Genomic DNA, 22,128 nt, shown 5'->3' with positions numbered 1-22,128 from the left:
GCCTGCCCGTGGAGTTTTATGCAGCTTATGCTGACCTCCTAGCCCCTAGGTTATTGGTGGTCTACAGAGAGGCGAAGAGGCTGGGGCGGCTCCCGAGCTCGATGTGTGAGGCGTTGGTGGTTCCTCTCCTCAAACCAGGAAGGGACTCGTCAGACCCGGGGTCTTACCGTCCCTTATCGATGCTGACGGTGAGCAGTATCTTGGCCTCGAGGCTGCTGGGACACATGAGTTCCCTGGTGCATGAGGACCAAGCGGGTTTTATCCCAAGGCGTAACACGACTATGAACATTCGCAGGTTGTTCCGTTTGCTAGGGGAACCGTTTGTGGGTGCCCCGTCCCCGGTTGTCTTATCGGTGGACCTAGAGAAGGCTTTTGATAGCCTGGAGTGGGACTACCTTTGCACGGTGCTGCGGAGATTCGGCCTCGGTGAGGGCTTCATCAGATGGACCGCGGTTCTCTATGCCTCCGCATCGGCCAGGGTCCGGGCGGGACCACTTGATTTCCTCGCAATATCCGGTAGAACGAGGCACGAGGCAGGGGTGTTCGTTGTCCCCACTTCTCTTTGCGCTGGCGGTGGAACCACTCGCGCTGCATCTTCGATCGGGAGCCCACTATATGGGCCTGTGGACGCCTTCGGGCCCGCACTACGTTTCGCTGTATGCTGACGATCTGTTGCTCTTCCTAGAGGACCCGCTCGACGCTTTACATGGAGCGGCGACGGCGCTCACGGAGTTTGGGGAGGTTTCCGGCCTCCGGGTGAATTGGTCCAAGACCTGTCTTTTCCCGGTTCGTAAGGGTGCCCCCGCCCCTACTCTAAGTAGGGAGATTAGATGGGAACCCGACTGCTTTAAGTACCTGGGGGTATTCGTTTATCACGACCCATCCGACCTCCTGGATGGGAACATTGCCCGCAGCACTCGAGCACTTCGAGGCTGCATGGACTTCTGGGCCACGCTGCCGCTCTCGGTGGCGGGACGGATCGCTCTGCTTAAAATGGTGGCGCTTCCCAGGCTCTTATATTATTTCCGGACACTACCGATCTGGGTCCCACCGGCCACGTTTCGGCTATTACGATCTATGGTGGTCGGATTCCTCTGGGGCTCGGGCCGCCGTCGGGTGGCCCTCAAGACCCTGATGAGGCCGAAAGATGAGGGGGGGCTTGCGGTGCCAGACTTTGAAAAGTATTATTTGGCGGCGCAGCTCCAGACCTTCACCCAAGAGATCGCCCGGGAATTCCGGGGCCCGGAAGACAGAAGGGGAACGGGCATGGCCAGGCATGTTCTCTCCTTCATAGCGCTGCGACAACGATTGGCCCTGCGGGATTTGTCGTTGGAGGAGCGGACCGTCCGCCTGTGTTGGAATCGGGCTCACGCCCGAGGCCATCTGAGAACACCTATGCGCCCGAAATACCTTTGGGGATGCTGACGGCCCTCCCCCATGGAGGCGATTGGTCACGATTGGCGGCCTGGGAGGACGCCGGCTTACAGCTAGTTGGGGATCTGTATGAGGACGGGGCGCTCTTGCCCTTCCGGGATCTTATCGACCGCTTCGAGATCCCCCGTGGGGACTTTCTGTTGCACTCGGCCATTGTTCGAGCGATCCAGGCACACTGGAAGAGCGGGCAGGAGGAACCCGCCTTATCTCCGGTGTGCCAATACGTGATGATGTCTGCGGGCACGATGAAGGCGGTCACTTGCCTTTACGGTAGATTGATCAACGAAGGGTTGGCTCCTCTCACTACTTTGAGAAACCGCTGGGAGGAGGACATTGGCAGGGAGATCCCGGAAACGACCTGGCCCCAGTTGGTGCGGCGAGCCTGGAAGGGCACACGCCACGCCCGTTTTCAGCTAGTCCACTATTACGTTCTCCATAGAGCATATCTGACCCCAGTGAAAATTAAGCGATATTTTGCCACGAATTTGGCGGATTGCCCTAGGTGCCCAGCTCAGGAGGCGGACCTCCTCCACATGTTATGGGCCTGCCCGGAATTATCATCCTACTGGGTGGAAGTGGGGAAGACCCTGGAGGAGGTGACGGGGAGATCCTTATCATTTGATGCGGCGGTGGGACTCCTACACTGGTTCCCTCATACCCCCAAGAATAAAATCTCCAGCAAATTTATCGACCTAGGGCTCCTTCTTGCTAAGCGAGAGGTGACCAGGAACTGGAAGGCACGAGTTGGTCCGACAGGAAGTCGATGGCACAGCGAGCTCTTGAAGTGGGCGGCGGGGGAAAGCACACTGAGATACCAACTGGCTTGGAGGCAGCGTAATGAGAAGGCGCAGGAGGCAGCGTTGGAGTGGGAAATGTTAGTGCAGGCCCTCAGGGATTATTGCGCCCCCAGCGACTCTGAAGGTGAAGAAGCGACTCGCCCCGAGTCCCATTAAAACATTTGCACTATTAGTCCTGTTGCTTTCCCCGTGGGTCCCATAGCAGATCCTGTTGCGGTTGTTCTCAGGCGCTGATGGCGGGGTTGGGTGGGATTTACTTTGGTTAGTAGTATTTTGAGGGTGGGGGTTTTTCTTTTGGGTTTATAGGCTTGTTTGGAAAAGCAGATGACGGACAGTGGATCATCCGGACCAGCTCTGACATCCTTCTGAGCCCCCATTGAATTTCGCCGCCCGACCCCAGGGTTGTGGGCCGGAAGGCTGTGTACGGAACTTACGGTGCGGGGACAGAGGGTTGTATTTCGCTGATATTGCTTGTGTTATAATGCTGGTCGATTTTGTAACGATTTACTAATTCCTGCAATAAAAATATATTTAAAAAAAAAAAAAAAAATTATTACGCTCCACATGCATCCACTCAGCTAATTACACTCCACATCAACTCCATGCCACATAGCATCGCTCCACATAAACACACTCAACTGCACATAATTCCACTCAACGTAAGTTCATTACATTCCACACAATTCCATTCCACTACACATCACATACATCCAATCCACACCACGCAATTCCACAACATGCCACACAATTCAACACCACGCCTCATAATTACACTCCATACATACCACTCCACGACACACAATACCACAGCACTACAATTAATTGCCACATAATTATGTGAGTATCACCAGGGAAGGTCCATTGGCTTCACCTACGTGTTAGAAGTCAAGAGTACCTTTTTTGATTGGGAAGAAGTTGTGTGCTTCCCCCCAAAAAATACTTGCCATTCACACAGCTGTGATCATTTAGTTTATTTGTCCAACTGGCGAATCTTGCACTTTTCGGGGCACACAAATGCCATTTCAATGCTATTAAGGGTCTTTGAGAACCAGATAATTTATGGTGTTTCTATCGGGCAGCAGCACAGATGGGAGGAGGACAGTTAATGCACATTGCTTTTTAGGTCTGGCTTGACTGTACATTCATATGGGGACCTATTGGTAGTGCCAATGCTTCTGTAAAAGTGTGGGGCCAGTCACGTTCGTTGTTTTACATTCTGTTAATCTTTTCTAAGTGTAAATGTAGTAATTTTTTTTAAGGAGAATGCTTTAGAGGACACAAGTTGTTGCCTTGGTGACTCTCTATTGGCTCTTTTTTGATGTTCCTAGTGACTTTACTGATTATGAAGTTGGCTGAAGTCAGAACAGCTGTCTTTCTGATATTGCTGCTCTTGGTAAAATTTATGAACAACCTTTTTCTTTTCTTCCAATAGGAACGTTTTCTTCAGTGACCTAAACATCTACAGTTATGGCAACCCAAATCACTTTTCAAGTGAGGGCATCAACTATACCAGGTAAAGAGTACTTTATTTCATATTACCACTATATTATAAACCAATATATAAAAGTTTTAAATATACTGGATAATGAAAGTCAAACATTGAACCAATCCAAGTAGTGTATTACACGAGGAATGTACTGCTTCATTAGTTGTTACCAAATAACATTTCTCCTCAACCTGTGGACCTTTTTGATTGTAACCTCAACCCAGGGGCAAGAAGGAGCCAAAAACTGCCAAAACTGTTTTAATTCCAGTCCATAAATACTACACTCGAACTCGTATTTGGAGCTAAGAGTAAGAAATAGTGCTATGGGTGAAACCTCATTTAAATGAACTTCCCATCTCAATAAGGCATACCATAATGATGATAATTTATTGGCTCAAACCCCATTCTCCCACCTTCTATCCATGTGTGAACAATAGGTTATATTGTGTGTGATGATATGTGGCTAATGTTGATTGGCCCTCAATGAGTAGTTAGAAAGAAAAATCTTTGGATGCCGGAAAGGGGGGGGGGGGGGTTGATATTTTAAGATCTAGACTTCCATAGCAGGCCAACATTTTCCTTGTTCAGGCATAATATAATCTTATAAAATGTAATATAGCTTTCAAAACCTGGCTCTTGGGTAAGATATAGAGTGAATATTGTTGACTATCTTCTCCGTAGTTATGCCATATGTGGCTTGTATGATGTGTTTTTGATTCATTTAGTTCTACTACATTGTGTAGAGCCCACAGAAGCGCACCTGACTTTCTTTATTTTGGGCATTTTAACAGACTTCTTCAAGAGCTGCTGCACAAGTGCCTTGTGAAGGAAACTAATGCAAGATTTTCATTGTAATTTATGTTTGGATAGTATGTTGTTCCGCAGGCAACATTAGATTTCTCCATGGTGGTATATCTTTTTTCCCTTCCATTTGACCCCTTCACCCACGTCCTGTCAAAGAACTTTTAATTTCGCCTTTTTACTCCAGTGTTTGTGTCTTGAACTAATTGTCCTGACTCCTCTTTTTCTTAGGTTTTTTTTTTTACATTAAAATAATTTCAATGTTGAGCGACTGCTCTATGCTTGGGGTGTTTTATAATTAAGTGGAACCCAATGACTGGACATCACCGTAAACTTGGCTCAGGTTTGAAAGACACGCTGATACGCAATACTGTTCGCAACTGCTCAGAAAATTAAGTAGTAACCGATTAATAAAGTGTATATAAATAAAGAAGCCAAATAGAAAAAGTTAAAACATTCTGTAAATGTCAGAGTGTTGAAATTGGAGGCTTAAAATTAAGGTTCGAGGCATGTGGGCTGCTAAATTCATATCTTTGCATTAGATCGCCACCTAGTGTTGGGTCCGGATGATCGCACATTGTTGTCCTGGAAGAGTCTTCGAAGTATCCTGAGATGGGTGGCTCCTCCCCTGGACTACAGTGCGCATGGGCATCGGCTCCATCCCCAGATTGTTTTTTTCCGCCATTGGGTTCGGATGCGGTCTCGACGTCTCTCCGTCGGAACCGAATAAACATCACTTTTTACGGCCAAAAGGCTTTGGGTTCTTTACGTCGGTATTGTTTGCGTACGGTCTCGAGTTCTTCCGTCTCTCGGAGCCGGAATCACCGGAGTTTTTACTACTCTTCGGACATCGAGGCCTTCTCATCGCGACTCGACACTAAGTTCCCAACATGGAGCGGAGTCCGTTTAAACTCTGTCCGCTCTGTGGGTCCAAATACCCACATATAGACGTACACCCGGTTTGTAATAAGTGCCTTTCGCCAGACCATGACGAAGGAAGTTGCCGGGCCTGTGCGAAGTTCAGGTCGAAGAAAACTCTCACGATTCGGCGCGCAGTGCGCCTTGTGGCCAAACAGGCGGCCCCGGATCCAGATAACATCTTCGGCGACCAAGAAGAGGAGGACCAGAGCCATCATCTTCAAATCTCCCCGCCTGAGACGGAGGTCGAGGCTGATTCGGAATATGACGACGACGGAGTCGTGGGTCAAGGCCTTGAATACGTCGACGAGGTAGGGGACGACGTTATGGTTTATGGGGCCGAGGAAGATAGCTCAGGGGACGAGCTATGCCCCGAAGTTGACGAACATCAGGAGAGGGTCGCGGGATCGCCTGTCGGCCTTACCCAAGACCCTGTAGCGCAAGCCACGGCCCCGCCTGCCGGCCCGGCCACGGACATACTTGCTGCGCCGAGGGTTTCGAAACCGAAACTGAAAGCAACGGTCTCGACTGCACCTAAAATGGCCGACCCGAAACCGAAACCGAAAGTTAAGGACTCAATCGTCCCTAAGATGGCGGTCGCAACAGCAAAAACAAATAAACCGGCGGCCTCATCGACTCCGTCGACCTCCGGTCCGCAGAAGTCGAAGAAACACGGCGATTCCACAGGGTCGAAATCGGCGCCGGAGGAGAGATCCTCTAAAAAGGGTGGCACGCACAAGACAAGCGCGCCGGCGCCGGCGAAGCCTGCCAAGGCAACCGACACAGCCCCGGCTCCAACGGGGACATCTGCGCATCGCTCCAGGGACTCGGGGTCGGCGCCGTCCATCCCTCCAAAAGACCAACGGAACGTCGCATCCGAAGGCAAGGCCACCTCGTCGGTGCCAAAGACATCGGTCACCGACGCATCTCTCGTGGCTGCTTCACTACAAAGAATTAAAGACAAGGCTTTTTCTTCGTCGACGCCAACGCCATCGACGCAGAAGGCGGCAGACGTCCCGGTCAAGCCGGCAAGTAAGCTCCTCTTCCTTCTACCGCCAAAAGTGGTGCCAAAGGCCTTTTCCTCGAAATCGACGCCAAAGAAGTCGGAATCTTCTACGGCAGGGACATCTTCGGGTCAAGTGCTCGACCCTGAAGAGGATTCGGAGTGTTTCATAGACGCGGACACGGGGAAGTTAACCCTTTATAAAAGGAAGATCACTTCGCAGCCGGTGGAATCCTACGTCATTCCCCTAAAGAAGAAAAAGTTTCCACAGGACGCCTCAGGCCTCATGGAACCTATCCAGCCCCCTCTGGGAAGGAGCCCAACACCGTCTCCAGACCACTCTGAAAGTGAGGGCTATGGTGAAGATGAACAATACACGTTCCCAGTAAATGAACCTGATGCACAGCCAGATTCTTATTATGGCATTGGGGACCAAGGCACCCAAGATGTGGGGCAAGACCCACAGACTTTCAGTACACGTGCATCCCCTACGGAGGATTCTGCAGGTTTTCATGCACTCATTGAGAGGGCAGCTGCTAATCATGATGTGGACATGCATGCTGACCCAGTTGAGGAAGACTTTCTATTCGACACATTTTCAGTTTCGGAAAGAAATGTAAAGACCCTGCCTATGCTCAAAGGGGTCCTCAAGCATGCTGCGGACATCTTTAAAGAGCCTACCAGGGCGAGGGTGGTCAACCCACGTATTGAAAAAAAGTACAGACCAGCGCCTGCAGACCCTGCATACATTCGAGGACAGTTGCCGCTTGACTCCTTGGTGGTAGCAAACGCACGCAAGAGGGCCAACTCCCAAACAACGGGTGAAGCTCCTCCCCCGGATAAGGAGTCCAAAGTGCTAGAGGCAGGAGGCAAAAGAGTGGCTGCACAGGCTGCCAATTTCTGGCGTATTGCAAATACACAGGCACTACTGGCACGTTATGATAGATCACATTACGACACACTAGAGCAGATTGTAGAACACCTGCCTCCGCAGTTTCAAGAGGGCACCAAAATGATTATACAAGAAGGACAACTGATCTCCAACGCGGCCATAAAGTGCGCACTTGATGTCGCGGACACAGCCGCTAGGGCCATTAACACCAGTGTCATGCTCAGAAGACAGGCTTGGCTCCGCATATCGGGGTTCAAACCTGACATTCAAACAACCATACTTAATCAACCAGTCAATCCGGATAGACTGTTTGGTCCAGATGTTGACACCACCCTGGAAAAGATTAAAAAGGACACTGAAACCGCTAAATCGATGGGGGCCCTACAATCTCAGCAGTTTCGTGGCAATAATTTTCGTTGCTCAGGTGCCCATGGAGTCACCAGAGGACAAATGGGTCAACAGTCACAGTTCCCTAGAGGTGGAGCACAGTCCTCGTACCCCAAACAAAACAAGAGGGGCTACAGGGGAAACAGCAACAAAGGACGTGGCAAAGGAGGCAACAATTCACGCTCCTCTGCCCCGAGCAACCAGTGACTCTCTGTCACTGCCCCCCGACCATTTAACACCTGTCGGGGGGAGAATACAGCAGTTCCTGCCCGTCTGGATCAACATCACCACAGACAGGTGGGTGCGACAGCTTATCCAGTACGGTTATTGTCTAGAGTTAAAGTCCACTCCACCCAACATTCCACCAAGGCAAAGACCTATGTCCGCAGAGCACTTGCACTTATTGCAGCAGGAAGTGTTGGTGATGCTGCAAAAAGGGGCAATCGAGCTCGTGCCAGTGGGGGAGGAAGGCACAGGGGTTTATTCCCTGTACTTCCTCATTCCAAAGAAGGACGGATCTCTCAGACCAATTCTGGATCTCCGTCCCCTCAATCTGTACATACTGTCAGAGCATTTCCACATGCTTACACTGCAACAGATTCTTCCTATGTTAAACAAAGGAGACTTCTTAGCAACCTTGGATCTCAAGGATGCTTATTTCCACATTCCGCTACATCCGTCCCACAGAAAGTACCTCAGGTTCACTATCCAGGGCACGCATTATCAGTTCAAAGTCCTACCCTTCGGAGTCACAACTGCCCCAAGGGTCTTTACCAAGTGTCTGGCGACTGTAGCAGCGCACCTCAGGAGGCAGAACATCCATGTCTACCCCTACCTCGACGACTGGCTCGTTCAAGCCAGGTCGGAACAGCAGTGCGCCGCGGACATGTCGACTACCATTCACCTCCTTCACGACCTGGGTTTCTCGTTGAATTACCCGAAGTCACACCTTCAGCCGGCACACGTCCGGCAGTTTCTGGGTGCGACAATCAATACCCTGACGGCCTCGGCACAACCAAACCAGGTCAGGATAGACGGCATACAGTCTTTAATCCAGAAGTTCAGACCGGGACACTCACTTCCAGCAAGAGTGTTCATGCAGTTGATAGGCATGATGGCCTCCTGCATCTTCATAGTCCCTCACGCACGGTTGCATATGCGCCCGCTCCAGGAGTGCTTAGCAAATCAGTGGACACAGGCTCAGGGACAATTAACAGACCTAGTGTTGGTTACCAGTCGGGCATACAACTCTCTGCATTGGTGGACTCCACACAACCTTTGCAAGGGCCGACTGTTCCAGGAGCCAGTGCCACAGGTTATCCTGACAACGGACGCATCTCTCCAGGGATGGGGAGCACACCTGCTCACTTACACAGTGCAGGGACTATGGACGACGCAGCAACAGAAGATGCACATCAACTATCTAGAACTGATGGCGATCTTCATGGCACTCAAGTCCTTCATTGTACATCTGTGCAACAAAGTGGTGTTAGTCCGGACGGACAACATGACCGCGATGTACTACATCCAAAAACAGGGGGGCACCCACTCACCACAGCTGTCTCACCTGGCTCAGAGCATGTGGAAGTGGGCCATTCAGAGAAACATCTTCCTCATGGCAGAACACCTCCCGGGGAAGGACAATCAGATGGCGGATCTGCTCAGCAGATACAGTCATCAAATGCACGAGTGGGAGATACATCCATCGGTACTCCAGCCGTACTTCCAAAGGTGGGGGCGTCCAGACATAGACCTGTTCGCCACAAGGGAGAACGCAAAATGCCAAAGCTTCGCCGCCAGGTTCCCACACCCCCAATCGCAGGGCAATGCGATATGGATGAACTGGTCAGGCAAATTTGCTTACGCTTTTCCCCCGACACCCCTGATACCACTGGTGGCGAGGAAACTACGGCAACACTCCATGACACTCATCCTAGTTGCTCCAACGTGGGCGCGCCAAGCATGGTACACCACGTTCCTCGAACTCTCAGTGGTCCCGCATCAAAGGCTGCGCCTCACGCCCAGACTTCTGACGCAGAACCATGGAGAAATTCAGCATCCAGATCCGCAACAGCTCAACCTAGCGATCTGGCTCCTGAAGTCTTAGAGTTTGGATACCTAAACCTACCTCCTGAATGCATGAACATCATCAAGGAGGCGAGGAAGCCGTCAACCAGAGCATGCTATGCCGCAAAATGGAAGCGTTTTGTCATTTACTGTGCAGACAATGACATAAACCCGCTAGATGCATCTATCCCTAACATCATTTGCTATCTGTTACACCTTTATAAGTGCAAACTAGCGTTCACTTCTATTCGGATACATCTATCCGCCATCGCAGCTTACCTTCAAAATAGGCAGCATCTCTCAGTCTTCAGGGTGCCTGCCATTAAAGCGTTTCTTGAAGGCCTGAAACGAGTCATTCCCCCAAGAACACCGCCAGCTCCCGTGTGGAACCTCAATGTGGTCCTCACCAGACTGATGGGACCACCGTTTGAGCCAATGCACTCGTGCGAACTGCAATTCCTAACGTGGAAAGTTGCTTTCCTAATTGCCATTACGTCACTAAGACGCGTAAGTGAGTTGCAAGCACTCACGATACAAGAGCCATTCATCCAGATTCATCCAAATAGGGTAGTACTACGTACTAACCCCAAATTCCTTCCAAAGGTGGTGTCACATTTTCATCTCAACCAAACTATCGATTTGCCTGCATTCTTCCAGAACCCACAAACAGTGGCGGAAAGGATGCTCCATACGTTAGACGTACGGAGGGCATTGATGTACTACATAGACAGGACACAACACTTTAGGAAGACAAAACAACTCTTTGTTGCCTTCTCACCACAACACAAAGGCAACCCAATTTCCAAAGCAGGAATAGCCAGATGGATTGTTAAGTGCATTCAAATCTGTTATCATAAAGCCAAGCGCACTTTAACAATACCCCCAAAGGCACACTCCACACGCAAGTTGGGGGCATCCATGGCTTTCCTTGGAAACATTCCTCTAGAGGACATTTGCAGAGCAGCCACGTGGGTTACACCACATACCTTTACAAAACACTACTGTGTTGATGTACATTCCAAACAGCAAGCGGCTGTAGGGCAGGCTGTTCTCAAGACACTTTTTCAGGTTTCTGCAGCTGGCACGGGCAACCGCCGCTGATGGAGGGACTGCTATGTATTCTATGCAAAGATATGAATTTAGCAGCCCACATGCCTCGAACTGAATATGCTACTTACTAGTATGCATCTGTTCTTGGCATGTAGGGCTGCTAACATTCATATCGCCCACCCTCCTCCCCGGTGCCTGTCGCAGCTGCAGATATACTATTGTATTCAATCATTAGCATGGACATCCTTTACACTTTTCAATCCATCCTCTGCCACAATGGCGAAAAACAATCTGGGGATGGAGCCGATGCCCATGCGCACTGTAGTCCAGGGGAGGAGCCACCCATCTCAGGATACTTCGAAGACTCTTCCAGGACAACAATGTGCGATCATCCGGACCCAACACTAGGTGGCGATCTAATGCAAAGATATGAATGTTAGCAGCCCTACATGCCAAGAACAGATGCATACTAGTAAGTAGCATATTCATTTGCATCCTCAAATGTTGGGAGCAGTGCTAATACAGTAACCAGACTGTAGTATGGGGGATGAGAGCCATCAATTGAATCAAAAATAAAAAGCTCCAACCTTCCTATTAAAATTTAGATATTGATTTTATGGTTGTGAATGAAATAATTATTTCGGCAATTGAGTATTTTTTTTTATTTTTATGAATGCGTGTTTTTATATGGTTTGTATATTGCTTTGCTGTTTAAATCGTCAAAGATGCTTAGGCAGAAGGGGGCTGGCTTCCAGTAATAACTAAGTTGGAGTACTTGGATTCCAGTAATAATTCAGTGGTGGCTCCTGGGTTCTAATAACGTTTAAGTGGAGGGTTACAGAAGTCAAAAGGCTAAGAATCCCTGCTCTGGTACACATTTCGCCCGCCCCGCCCTACCCCTCTCCCTGGCTTTGTAGGGGTCCAACGGTCTTGTACTGACTGGGTTAGTACTTTCTCTCCTTATTGCTCTCAATTGGGTACTTTTTGGTGATACGATTTGATTAAGTGGCACACTCAATGAGGACAAAAACTAGTTAACTATTTTAACAATATTTATTAACAAATAAGCATAAAGATTGTTCAGTGAAATATGCAAAGGAAATTATACTTGTGCAGAAGTTATGTAGTGATGTAAAAAAAAAATTCTAGTGTTCCTTTTGTTTGTTACTGTTCTATCATATGTCGTCTGTTTAGTCCTACCCTCATCAAGTTGAGTTCTTGGTACAACTGTGGGACTGGAAGGCTGAGCAGTTGGCAAACCCTGTTAGGTGCTTGCTCTTGTCGAGCCTCAAACAGATGTGTGGGAAGCAACCGTAGCTAAATTAAACAGGTTATTTTCCTTACGGTCAAACCCAATTGGCTTAATTAATTTATAGGGAGGACCACATTAACTTGGCATTAGATGCCAGTGTTAACCAGGTGATGGCGCTTTTAAAAAATTACTTTTCAACCATGTTGCACAGCAGCCGTGATGCTGTACAACATAGCTAAAAGTACACACTGATGAATCCAATAATTCTTGCGTAGGCAAGTACTATTGTGTTTGCAGTTAACGTTTTGAACATCATTTGATATTACTCAATTTGTTAGCACTCCCACTCTTCTCTGACTACCACTACAAAGGTGTCATTAAGTGTTGGGGAAGCAGTGCTGCTGCACTTTCTTTGCGCTGAATTATTTTTGCGTAGAATGTATTTAATAATTCAATCTAATCTATTTTTGAAACTTGAAGAAAATGTAATGATGTGTAAAGTAAAGAATCATGACGGGCTTGTGGTCATCCACATTTACCTTTGTGAAAGTTCTTGGTGATCCAGTACCTTGGAGGTGTCATGCACAAGTCCTTTTTGCGTATTTGACGGTGTCAATATGTCTGACATGCCTTGATGCACATGCTCAGTTTGAGTGCACTAGACCTGAACAGTCCTCGAAAGTGAGTCGTCCTTTATTTTGTTCATGCTGATGGAATGTGCTGTCTGTCGGGACACCGAGGACCTTCGTGTCTGCAGGTATGCTGTGGTAGGACCGGACTGCAATAAGTTGCATAACAATGTCGGGCTGGAAGGCCAGTAGGAGTTTTAGGCTAACTAGTTAGGGAAGTTTCACGAACAACGTTCAAGGACTGTAATTTATTTGTTCGCTATCGTGGAGTTATCAATTATTATGTTGATAATCCTTATCCACGTAATTTACACATTAGCGCATAATTTATTATGGCGGGAACACATTGACACGACCGATTTAGTAACGCATGCACCCAGTTAAAACACTCAAACGTAGGCCAGTGTGGTGCATGTGCCCTAAACTCCACTTCTCCTAATGGCCACCATAGTTCAGATTTCTACTGCTCGTTGTCTGGAAGGAAGCTGTGAAGGATTCCCGGCAGATTTCTGCTCTACTTCTGCAGATAAGCTATTATTTCTTTAACATTTCTTATGTTTTCCATTGGAATTGTTTCTGCCAACCCTTTTAACAGCCTTTTCAGTTTTTAAACAAATGTAATTGTTAAACTTTGATACGGTGGCATTGTTATTGGGAAATTCTCTCTTCATAATCAAAACCGAGCTAATACCTTAGGATGGCCCTTTAGTAGAAGATTTATTCTGTAGTTGACGGCTTGTGTACTCTTTGGCCCTCTACTATTCAAATTCGGTAGCTCTCTATCTAGGGATATTGCTACTTGCGCACGGGAAGCTTTGAGAAAGAGAGAAATAACTTTTCAAAGAACAGTAAAAAATAAAAGACTAACAAATATTTTTTTTTATACTTGCATAGGAGAGAAGCATGTAGTCCAACTCAGTTTTGTAAGACTGCAACCCCTTTTTAGGTTTCGCCTGCCGAAGGCTGCGCTCTGCGCAGCTTTTCGGCGCAGGCGAAATCTATTGTTTACCATATGGGCTTCAGGAACGTCCCCCGGCTCCCATTGGCTAGCTCCATAAATGGAGGCTAGCCATTGGGAGCCGGATCTGTCCGTCAAGGCAGGACCAGATTCGGGGGCGTTCCCGCAATTTTTTTCCCTCTCCACCCACTTATGATCGTCATCGCGGCAGTGGGTGTGATTTTTTTTTTTTTTTTTTGTCGGCCTGTTTTCTTCTTTTTACAAGTGATTGTTGTTGGAGTTGGCTGCAAGATTCGAGTTCCCACGAGGCAATCGGGTAAGGAGCATTTTGTTTATAAGTGTGTTTTTCACTTTGTATGTTTACATACGTTTGTTTTGATCCAGTTCCCGACCCTCCCGCTGTCCGTTCCCGCCCCCCCCCCCCCTCCCGCTCTCCGTTCCTTTCCCGCCCCCCTCCCGCTGTCCGTGTGCTCGTGGTGCTTGTGCTTGTTTGTCAGAGCTAGCAGCGAGGATGCTAACTGCAGGTGATAAGGAATACCTTAAGGCTAGAACTGGCTATTCCTCGTAGAACAATACTGCCCCGCCTGCACCGGTGAGATGGCGTCACTGGTGCCTATTTTCAGTGACTCAGCACAATAGGTGGATGATTTATTTCCGGTCCGCGAGTCAGTGCAAGACCATTTTGCTGAATCGGCTTCTCTTCACTCATACCCACCTCTCCTGCCGGTGCAGTTCGCGTTGTAAGACCAGTTTCTGTGTACTTATTTTATTTAGCTAGAATCCTGTAACTAAAAGTTATTTCTTTTAATAAGTATTCTCAGGGCCCCTCCCGACCCTCACGCACTATCCATTAATACAACGTGGCAACGCAATATGACTGCTCCAGTGTGTGTGTGTGTATGTGACTGCTCCAGTGTGTGTGTGTGTATGTGACTGCTCCAGAGTGTGTGTGTGTGTGTGACTGCTCCAGAGTGTGTGTGTGTGTGTGACTGTTCCAGTGTGTATGTGTGTGTGACTGCTCCAGTGTGTGTGTATGTGTGTGTGACTGCTCCAGTGTGTGTGTGTGTATGTGTGTGTGACTGCTCCAGTGTGCGTGTGTGTGTGTGTGTGACTGCTCCAGTGTGTGTGTGTGTGTGTGTGTGTGTGACTGCTCCAGTGTGTGTTTGTATGTGTGTGTGACTGCTCCAGTGTGTGTGTGTGTGACTGCTCCAGTGTGTGTGTGTATGTGTGTGTGACTGCTCCAGTGTGTGTGTGTGTATGTGTGTGTGACTGCTCCAGAGTGTATGTGTGTGTGACTGCTCCAGTGGGTGTGTGTGACTGCTCCAGTGGGTGTGTGTGTGGGTCTCTGGGTGTCTGTGTGTGTCTGGGGCTCTGTGTGTGTGTGGGTCTCTGGGTGTGTGTGTGGGGCTCTGGGTGTGTGTGTGTGTGTGGGGGCTCTGGGTGTGTGTGTGTGTGTGTGGGGCTCTGGTTGTGTGTGTGTGTGTGTGTGTGGGGCTCTGGTTGTGTGTGTGTGGGGCTCTGGTTGTGTGTGTGTGGGGCTCTGGTTGTGTGTGTGTGGGGCTCTGGTTTTGTGTGTGTGGGGCTCTGGTTTTGTGTGTGTGGGGCTCTGGTTTTGTGTGTGTGGGGCTCTGGTTTTGTGTGTGGGGGGCTCTGTGTGTGTGTGGGGCGGCTCTGGTTGTGTGTGTGTGTGTGTGGGCTCTGGTTGTGTGTGTGGGGGGGGCTCTGGTTGTGTGTGTGTGGGGCTCTGGGGGTGTGTGTGTGGGGCTCTGGGTGTGTGTGTGTGGGGCTCTGGGTGTGTGTGTGTGGGGCTCTGGGTGTGTGTGTGTGTGGGGCTCTGGGTGTGTGTGTGTGTGTGTGTGTGGGGCTCTGGGTGTGTGTGTGTGTGGGGGGCTCTGGGTGTGTGTGTGTGTGGGGCTCTGGGTGTGTGTGTGTGTGTGTGGGGCTCTGGGTGTGTGTGTGTGGGGCTCTGGGTGTGTGTGTGTGGGGCTCTGGGTTTGGGTGTGTGTGGCTGGCTCTGGGTGTGTGTGGCTGGCTCTTGGTGTGTGTGTATGTGGTAGTAATTGCTGTCTGCTGAGCTCGTCCGTAGGGTACAATAGGTCTCACATTTGCGAGAGATTAAGCTATTGGCAATTTAAATGACAATGCCATTTATTTATCTGTTTTCAAAAACATTTTGTCATTTACAATGCCAATAGCTCTAACTTCTCCAAAGGCGAAACCGTTGCATTGTAAATGCTTGTTACTTTATTGCTGGTGCCAGGCTTATTGGGGCTGACGCTACTGTATCAATAAGTAGCACCAAAGCAAGCCGCTTTCCGGATTGCGATTCTAGCCAGTTTGAAACACTGGTACAGCAAGTGTGTATTGTGCCCTAATGCAAGCAAGGAAAGATAGTGCGACAGCCTTAACTGAGGTTTAGCTGTCTCATTATGCCACGGGATCCTGGTGTCCAGTACCTCCAGCACCAATGATGCCTACAACTCTGCGAAGTAGACTGTCTGCTCCGCCCACTCCGTGCAACAAGAAAAGGCAAATCATGTGCACTGGTTAATGCTATCTGGGCAAAGGTTTCACCTCATTAGTCGCTGCTTTATTACAGAATACAGCAATAAGCATAAAAAAAGGAACAAGACTACCTTTTCAAACCCTGTAACAACTGTTGCGATTGTTTTCTGTATAAAAATAATTAAAACGATTAAAAACAAGCATTTACAATGCAATGGTTTTGCCTTTGTTAAAGTTAGAGCTATTGGCATTGCTCTTGACATTATTTTTATTGATATTTTTTTTAACAGAAATAAATGGCATTGTCATTTACAATAGCAGGGCACAGGGAAGTGGGGGCGAGGAGAGACTAAGGAGAGCTGCGGGCTCAGGGAAGGGGGGCGAGGAGAGACGAAGGAGAGCTGCGGGCTCAGGGAAGGGGGGACGAGGAGAGACGAAGGAGAGCTGCGGGCTGTTGTTGTAATGCTTGCATGGATGAGTTGGTGGATGCATGGATGGGTGCATGCATGGATGGGTGTATGGATGGGTGTATGGATAGATGCATATATACAGCCAATCCCTCAACAATTTATGCAATCCACCAACCCATCCAACCAACAACCCATCCATGCATCCACCCATACATCCATGCATCATGCATACATCCATCCATCATGCATCCATCCACCCACTGCGTCCCACTCCGACCCCTCTAAATATAACTCATTTTTTCTGTATATAGAGATGACTGTATTCACTAGTATATGCAGTAGACCTTTCTACTCTAACATTCCTATGTGACTCTTGCAGTACATCTATTCATATCCCTTCCATATGTATATAGAAATATAACGAGAATCAACAGTCTCTTCTTTGTGTGACTACATCTAGTACATTTCAATTGTTTTCCTGTTTGTATCTTTTACTTAACGCATGTAAATCAAAGTCCTTAGGTTTGGCAACTGGTTCTTATGTAAAGCGCTCTGACACCTTCGGGTAAAGTTCGTGCTACATAAAATCACATTAAATAAAACTTTACCCCACAAATCCAACCATCCATTTGTTCCTAGGCTTACATTTGTGCCTAGGCTTACATTTTACGGCCTCGAAGCACACAGAGAAGGGACAGTTTACTAAGTCGAGGCTTTGTAGGGTGCATTCTTAAAAAATGAGTTTCCCAGAAACCAGAAAGGACCGGGTATCAATAGTATAAACAAAAATTTTTCCTTTCTGTGTTGTTAAGCTTCAAATTGGTGACCAAAAAGCCTTTTGGTCACCAATTTGAAGCTTAACACAGAAAGGAACATTTTTTTTGTAGGGTGCATGGCAGGGGACAGTTTTAGGCGCCAAGGGAGGGTAGGGAGCAGAGTCGGAGTACTTCACGGAGGTAGGGGGCAGTTTTGCAGCGTGAATCTTTCTGGATTCACTATGCTGTGCATATTCCGCGGTCTTGTGGTTGGGTCCGGATTCGTAGTCTTTTCTTTTTTGTTGTTTTTTTCATCGCCCAGGTGGGCGTCGGCATCACCCCTTCCTGGGTGTATTTCCGGTGACGTCGGCATGCTTCCTGCGGAAGCTCCCACCCTTGGGCGCCATCTTCAGATTCTTTTTTCCGCGGTCGGGTCTGGATCGTTCACGTTGGGCTCCAGACATTTTTGGAGAAAGTACTAGGAAAAGATTGAAATTGGAGAAGATATCGAAGGAAGAAGACTACGAAAGACTTCGCCGAACACTGCCCGGCGAAAGGAAGGAGAATTCATCGAGGACTTCGACGATCGTCGACGTTCGCGCGGCCAGGGAGGTCTAAACGCTCGATGATGGACAACACGCCGTTCAAGTTCTGCCCTAACTGCCACCACAAGTTCGCGCAGAAAGACCAGCACCCGGTTTGCAACCTTTGCCTACCGGTAGAACACAGAAGCGAAGACTGCAACGCCTGCTCCGTCTTCGCCCCGAAGACCCTTCGTGTGAGGAAGAGCCAGAGGGTAGCGCACGCCACCCTCAAAGGAAAAGGCCCGACGCCATCGCTGTACGAGCTGGGGATGTCCTCGGAGGAAGAGGACAACGCTGCCGCCGAAGACGACAGCTACACGGTCGTGGAGACCGATTACACGAAGACATCTGATAAGGTAGGAGACTCGTCATTCCCCAAGAGCACGAGAGACTCCGAGTCTCGAAAAAACGAGGGCAAGACCCTGAAAGCGCCGACGCAGAGACACCTCACATCCGCGGCTACCCACAGGCCCAGCGGATCCTCTGAGAAGGAGTCCCTGGCGCCGAGAGCTGCTGAGCAGCAGAAGTCGCCGAAGATCGTCCCCGAAAAGGACCGATCGACATCGAGGGAGAAAGACCCTAAAGCTTCAACGCCATACAGGGACCCGAAACCCAGTTCGACGTCAAAGGTCTCGACGCCGAAGCTCTCGCAGCCGAGCCAGGCTCCGAAGAGAGCAGCCGAACAATCCGGCGTGGACAACGCGGCCGAGATGGAAAAGAAAAAACGGTGACTAGAAGCCGAAATGGAAAACATCTTGCAGCGGAAAAAGGATTTCGACGCCAAGATGAGAGCCTTAACGATTCCCCACAAGACCAAGCCACCCATGCAGGAAATGGTCGAGGAGGAAGAGGAACAGGTCTAGGAACATGAGCCTGGCACCGAAATGGTCGACGACCAGGAAGAGGACGAGAATCCCTACGAGGCTTACAGCTATGAGGAGGAAGAGGACAGCAGGTTGGACGCCGAGTCGGTCACCTCTGACCCGCAGGAGGAGGATTACTTGGATGTCGACACCGAAAGCCCAGAAGAGGCGGTCGACACATACCCCTCGAGGCCATCGCCGCCAGACGACATCGAAGCTTACAACTCGGTGATAAGGTCGGCGGCAACATCTTTCAAGCTCAAGCTCGACGAGGAGAAGCAGAAAGCGGACTTTCTCCTCGAGACATTACTCCCCACGCAAACAAGGAGCCAGTATCTACCTATGCTCGACAGCGTCTTGGCGCAGGGGATGAAGGCATTCAGGGAGCCCGCAACATGCAAGGCAGTCACTCCCAGAACCGAAAAAAAGTACAAACATTCATCGAAGGACCCAGCCTACATTCGAGGCGTGGTCTCAGCTGACTCCATCATCACAGCCACAGCAAGGAAGAGGGCTAACGTGGCCACCACTTCTGGACCTCCTCCTGATAAGGAGAGCAAAAGGATGGACTTAGTGGGCAGAAGGATCGAACGGAATGCCGCGACCCAATGGCGCATGGCTAATTCCAATGCCCTCATAAACAGGCACATGTACCAGATCATGGAGGAGCTAGGAAAACTGGTGAAAGACCTACCCCAGGAGGCCAGGCAGAAGGCCGAGAAACTGGTGGAAGACGGGAAGAATGCGGCAAATTGTTGCCTCAAGACGGCCCTGGATGGTGCAGACACCTCCAGCAGGCTCATGATGATGGGTGTCACGGAAAGAAGACACGTATGGCTCAGAATCTCGGGATTTAAGCCTGAAGTGCAACACAGCATCTTGAACACTCCGTTCAATGGCGAGACACTGTTTGGGGCAACAGTTGACGACCAACTCAGTCAACTAAAGAAAGACAATGAAACGGTACGATCCATGGGAGCCGTGCAGTTCAGCGGCAGCAAAAGGGGCACCCAGTCACGGAGGCCCGGCGGAAGAGGTGGAAACCAGCCAGGTACTTCACACCAGGCTTTCCAACAGACGCACCAGGCTGACTCGCAGGCGCAACAGAGTCAACAGAAGCAGTCCTGGCAGTACCAGTCAAGGGGCCAGTCCTTTCGAGGGAGAGGAAATGGACGTGGACAGCATAAAAGAGGGGGCCAGCAGCCCGCCTCTAAATGACTTCAGAGACACCCGTGTGCCCGCCCACAGAAAGGATCCCGGGGGGCAGCACGTACAAAGGGGTCAGGACACAATGGACAACTACCACCACGTAACACCAGTGTGTGGAAGATTAAGACTCTATCTCCAGGAATGGAGAGAGATCACATCAGACAAATCGATTCTAAACATCATCCAATAAGGGTACTGCTTAGAATTTAGAAGGGAGACCCACAAGCAGGAGACCAAAGCGAAAGCCACTAACAAACGAACAGCTACAGCGGCTTCAGGAAGAAGCGAGAGAGCTCCTTCAAAAGGAGGCCATAGAACGGGTTCCCTTCAAAGAAAGAAAAAAGGGGAAATACTCAACTTATTTCCTCGTGCCAAAGGTCGATGAGACCCATTCTGGACCTCAGGTTCCTGAACACATTCATAAGAACACAAAAATTCAAAATGACCTCCCTGCAGGAGGTGCTACCGCAATTGCAGATTGGGGACTTCATGGTCACGATAGACCTCAAGGACGCCTACCTGCACATACCAATGAACGTAACGCGCAAACATATGCTCAGGTTCACGGTCGGAGACAGCCACTACCAATTCACAACACTAGCCTTCGGTCTAAAATCAGCACCGAGGGTCTTCACAAAGTGCCTCGGGGCAGTCGCAGCGCGCCTACGAAGGAAGGGAATACACGTATATCCTTACCTGGACGACTGGCTAGTGAAAGCAAACTCTTACCAGAAATGCAAGAAAGACGCACATACAGTGACGAGAACGCTGATAAACCTGGGGTTCTCCATCCATTGGAAAAAATCATCAATGGAGCCGGAACAAGTGAAGATCTTCTTGGGGGCACAGATCAACACCTTGCAGGGCAGAGTGTTCCCCAGTAACAAGAGAGCAGGGGCCCTGGTGAGGGAAGCTCGCCTCTACTGGAAGGGACAAGCTCGGACAGTGAAGACTGCGAGCAAGATCTTGGGGATGATGGCATCATGCATCCACCTGGTACCAAACGTACAACTTCACATGAGACCCATCCAAGAATGGCTCCAGGAACAATGGTCACAAGCTTCAGGGAGTTGGGAGGATCTAGTGGTTGTGACGCACGCAGTGCAGAAGGAATTGACATGGTGGACCATGGAGAACATAGCAAAGGGAAAACCTCTTACACCCCCAACACCAACAGTGACCATCACCACAGACGCATCCCTGATGGGATGGGGCGCTCACATGGAAGAGCTCAAAGTCAGGGGTCTGGATACCAGCAGATGCGTCAAAGCACATCAATTTTCTGGAATTGAAAACAATCTTCCTTGCATTGAAAGCCTTCCAAACAAGACTGTACAAGCAGAGGGTGTTGCTGCAGACAGACAACACCACAGCGATGTTCTACATCAACAAGCAGGGTGGGACACAGTCAACAATGCTTTCGACACTGGGGCAGGAGATATGGAGATGGGCCATCCCCCTCAGGATAGACCTACTGGCCATACACCTACCAGGGAAGGAGAACATTCAGGCAGACTGGCTGAGCAGACAGGCATCGACATCCCACGAGTGGGAGCTCAATGCCCAGGAGACGAAGTGGTTGTTCAACAAGTGGGGAACGCCATCAGTGGACCTGTTTGCAACACGCCAGAATGCCAAATGCCAAAGCTTCGCATCCAGACAACCCGAAGAAGGGTCCCTTGGGAATGCCCTATGGATAGATTGGTGCGGGACATTTGCTTACGCTTTTCCCCCGATACCACTGATACACAGAGTACTGAGCAAGTGCAGAGCGAGCAACATGACCCTGATACTGGTCGCACCACAGTGGGCCAGGCAGACATGGTACTCGCAGATCATGGAGATGGCACAGAGTGCACCCCACAGATTCGTCAGAAGAAAAGACCTGCTCTCCATGCACAACGGAGAGGTACTGCTCCCAGAGCCAGAGAGCCTGAGCCTAATGGCGTGGCTCCTGAGGACATAGAATTCGCCCACTTGAGACTGCCTGAGAGCACCCTCAGGGTCCTTCGGGAGGCACGAAGGCCCAGCACACGGAAGTGCTACGGGGCAAAGTGGAAGAGATTCACAATATGGTGCAGGAAAGAAAGACTTCACAATAAAATGAAGGACTCCACAGTGCTAAAAT

General features: G+C 49.5%; 1 protein-coding gene across 1 annotated transcript in view; it reads left to right on the top strand.

Annotated features, from left to right (window-relative positions):
• GPCPD1 (glycerophosphocholine phosphodiesterase 1) overlaps positions 1 to 22,128 on the top strand; it is a 941,421-nt gene that overhangs the window by 78,739 nt on the left and 840,554 nt on the right. Inside the window, exon 2 of the mRNA XM_086927681.1 lies at positions 3,664 to 3,744. Coding sequence (XP_086783807.1) covers positions 3,699 to 3,744 — 46 coding nt within the window. The 5' untranslated portion in view covers positions 3,664 to 3,698. The remainder of the gene's footprint in view (positions 1 to 3,663; positions 3,745 to 22,128) is intronic.

Source organism: Lissotriton vulgaris, chromosome 6 (genome assembly GCF_964263255.1).
Source record: "Lissotriton vulgaris chromosome 6, aLisVul1.2, whole genome shotgun sequence".
Classification (NCBI taxonomy): domain Eukaryota; kingdom Metazoa; phylum Chordata; class Amphibia; order Caudata; family Salamandridae; genus Lissotriton; species Lissotriton vulgaris.
Note: the sequence above shows the minus strand (reverse complement) of the source record. Positions and strands in the feature narration are given on the sequence as shown.